Source organism: Sphaeroforma arctica, assembly GCF_001186125.1.
Source record: "Sphaeroforma arctica JP610 unplaced genomic scaffold supercont1.1828, whole genome shotgun sequence".
Classification (NCBI taxonomy): Eukaryota; class Ichthyosporea; order Ichthyophonida; genus Sphaeroforma; species Sphaeroforma arctica.
The window spans coordinates 1-2,702 of NW_014038730.1; the positions used below are offsets into that span (position 1 = coordinate 1).

The 2,702-nt window shown below is 42.6% G+C and overlaps 1 protein-coding gene across 1 annotated transcript; it reads left to right on the forward strand.

Annotated features, from left to right (window-relative positions):
- Positions 1-560: 560 nt before the first annotated feature.
- Positions 561-1,268, forward strand: SARC_11700 (hypothetical protein; the record flags this gene model as incomplete). Its single annotated transcript, XM_014294207.1, has 1 exon — positions 561-1,268. One exon carries the CDS (start codon positions 561-563, stop codon positions 1,266-1,268), a length of 708 nt encoding a protein of 235 aa, XP_014149682.1.
- Between the last annotated feature and the right edge of the window lie 1,434 nt (positions 1,269-2,702).

The window sequence follows — 2,702 nt, forward strand, 5'->3', positions numbered from 1 at the left end:
GCCGTTGGCCAACGATATATAGACTAGACCGGTCACGTGCTGTAAATATTTCAATCCGTATAGGTACGAACTAGAAGAGCCAAGATAAAAGGTTTGTTAGCCGTTGGCCAACGATATATAGACTAGACCGGTCACGTGCTGTAAATAGATATTTCACTTTTGAACTATATATATTTCACTTTTGAACTATTTATATTTCACTTTTGAACTATTTATATTTCACGTTTGAACTATTTATATTTCTCTTTTGAACTATATATATTTCACTTTTGAACTATATATATTTCACTTTTGAACTATATATATTTCACTTTTGAACTATATATATTTCAAGCACATCTCAAACCGCTGACACTCGAAATCTCACTTTAGATGTGAACTCAACATACACAGTGCGAAAGTGAACACAAATCAAAGAAATCACACAGACCCCGGAATATTTTCAACCCGACCCAGAATCGAACACGTGACCGCAAAACACCAAACAAGGCAATTTACCACTAGACCAAACAGACTTGGTTTCAGTCGGAAATCAAATAAGTTGATCGTTAGCCAGCACTATGGCGGGTGCCCCGCCCTCTGGTGGAGTCCAGCAAATCCCCGAGCTGGAAATGAGGCTGAAGGAGATTATGCGACCCCTCGTAGAGAAGATGAACTACCTTGAAGATTGCATCAAAAAGGTACGTCCAACCGAAGAAAACAACAAGGTAAGTAGTGTGGAGGAAATCCTTAAACGCCTTACCCAGATAGAACACACAAACAAATTACTGGTAGCACAAAACAAAGCACTATTACTAGAAAACGAAAAACTCAGAAACACATCGCCTACAACCCCAAGCATAAATATTCCACTATCTATTGCCACACCTAGAACTACTGTTAACGACGCACACCCTACCAAACCGAGTCCCCTACTACCAAAACCCCCACACCAAACCCCGCCCACAACATACAAAGATATGCTGAATCAAACACGAAACCCCTCCTCAAGGGAGGCACAAGCACATCTATTTCAACCCAGCAAGCCACCCTCTATATGGGATTGCCAGGAAGATTGGGATCTCACAGCTTTATACTTTAGTTGCAATACACATGCACTAGACGATGGTACATTGCCTACCAACAAGCATCTATCAAAATGGCTGCGTAATTTCCACCTGCTGAAATATGTTCCCATCCTTCACACATCATACCTATACAAAGACCGAAGTGCAGTGGAGCTAGTAGTACCCACACGTTTCGCAACTAAAACAAATAAACGCTCTTAGCCCGCGGCTGGCGAACTAGCAAAGGTGCAGACCCCGCCAACATCACCAATCCAATCGCAATACAAGGCGCACGCAACCGACTAACAAATGCGCATGCAAGTGCATTAACACGAGAAAAGTGCCCACCCCAATACCCCCGCATATTGAAATATTTGCTGGATCGAGTACCAAACGATCCAACCAAACCCACGTCCGCTACCAACGCAGTAGTACAAACTGCTACTCGTGCGAACGCCGAATCAACCCCCACACCAAATACTATCCAACCTGAACACCCAAACCCTACTCAAGTAGACACCCTACACACAAACACACCCGAAGGCACAAAGGCAATAGATTCCACCTCTAGAAACCCAAAACGGAATATGGCTAGCGACGAAGAAGCAGATAGAAACACGATCAAACCTAGAATCGAAGACTCTATCGTTGTTGACCAAACCGAAGAAAACTCTGATCATTACATGTCAGATGACGAAATAGCATCAGTTCTAGGTGATATCTCTATGTCCCCTCAAGTATCTGATGAAGAAACTGAAAGAGACGAAATCGCAATGAGTGACATTCTCGTGTATTATGTCAACCTAAACTCACTGAAAAACACACAAACACAATACAGAGCAATACGCAGACTGTGCGGTCAGTGTGACGCCCTATGTTTAGTAGAGACATGGGGCTACACAAACCGCCTCAATGAAGTTTGCAATGCAAGTAATACCAACCTTATCTATGCTTCACCCCCATCTAGTAGTATACACCGTGGTGTGTAGCCTTAATAAGTAGACATAACCCAAACGATTTCAAACTACATGCACAGAGCCAATACTTTGTATCATTCACCTTTCGCATGGTCACCATAGCATGCGTCTATTTAGCACCACACCTAGGTGACGACGTATACAAAACCTTAATGGCACTCAACTGCAAACCTCATGTACCAGTTGGAGACATGAATTTCCGCGATACAGAATATAATGACTTCCTCATTAAATATCCCGACCGCAGAAAATCAATCGAACACTATACTCAGCTACATCAAATGGATCATATAACACCAAACCAATCAGCAAACATACGAGTCGATCACGCTTACGCTCAAGCACGTACAAGAACACTGCTCACGCTTATCAAAGCCGCAGACATTTCACTCAAAACCGATCATGAATGGGTGTTTTCACTCAACATCAAATCACCAGACATACAACACCCCAGTACTATGCCTACATCCACAGAATGTATGCCATCACACGGGTACAACAGATACCGTATTCGAACTTATAATTGCAATAACGCGCGCTACGCAAATACCTTTCGAGCCAGAATACGAGCTAACTCTAAGTCATGGCTACGACTTATCCAGAATGCAAATCAGGACAAAATCACATCAGTATACGATACGATAGTCAACAAGCTCTGGAAAGTAGCACAGGGTAAATT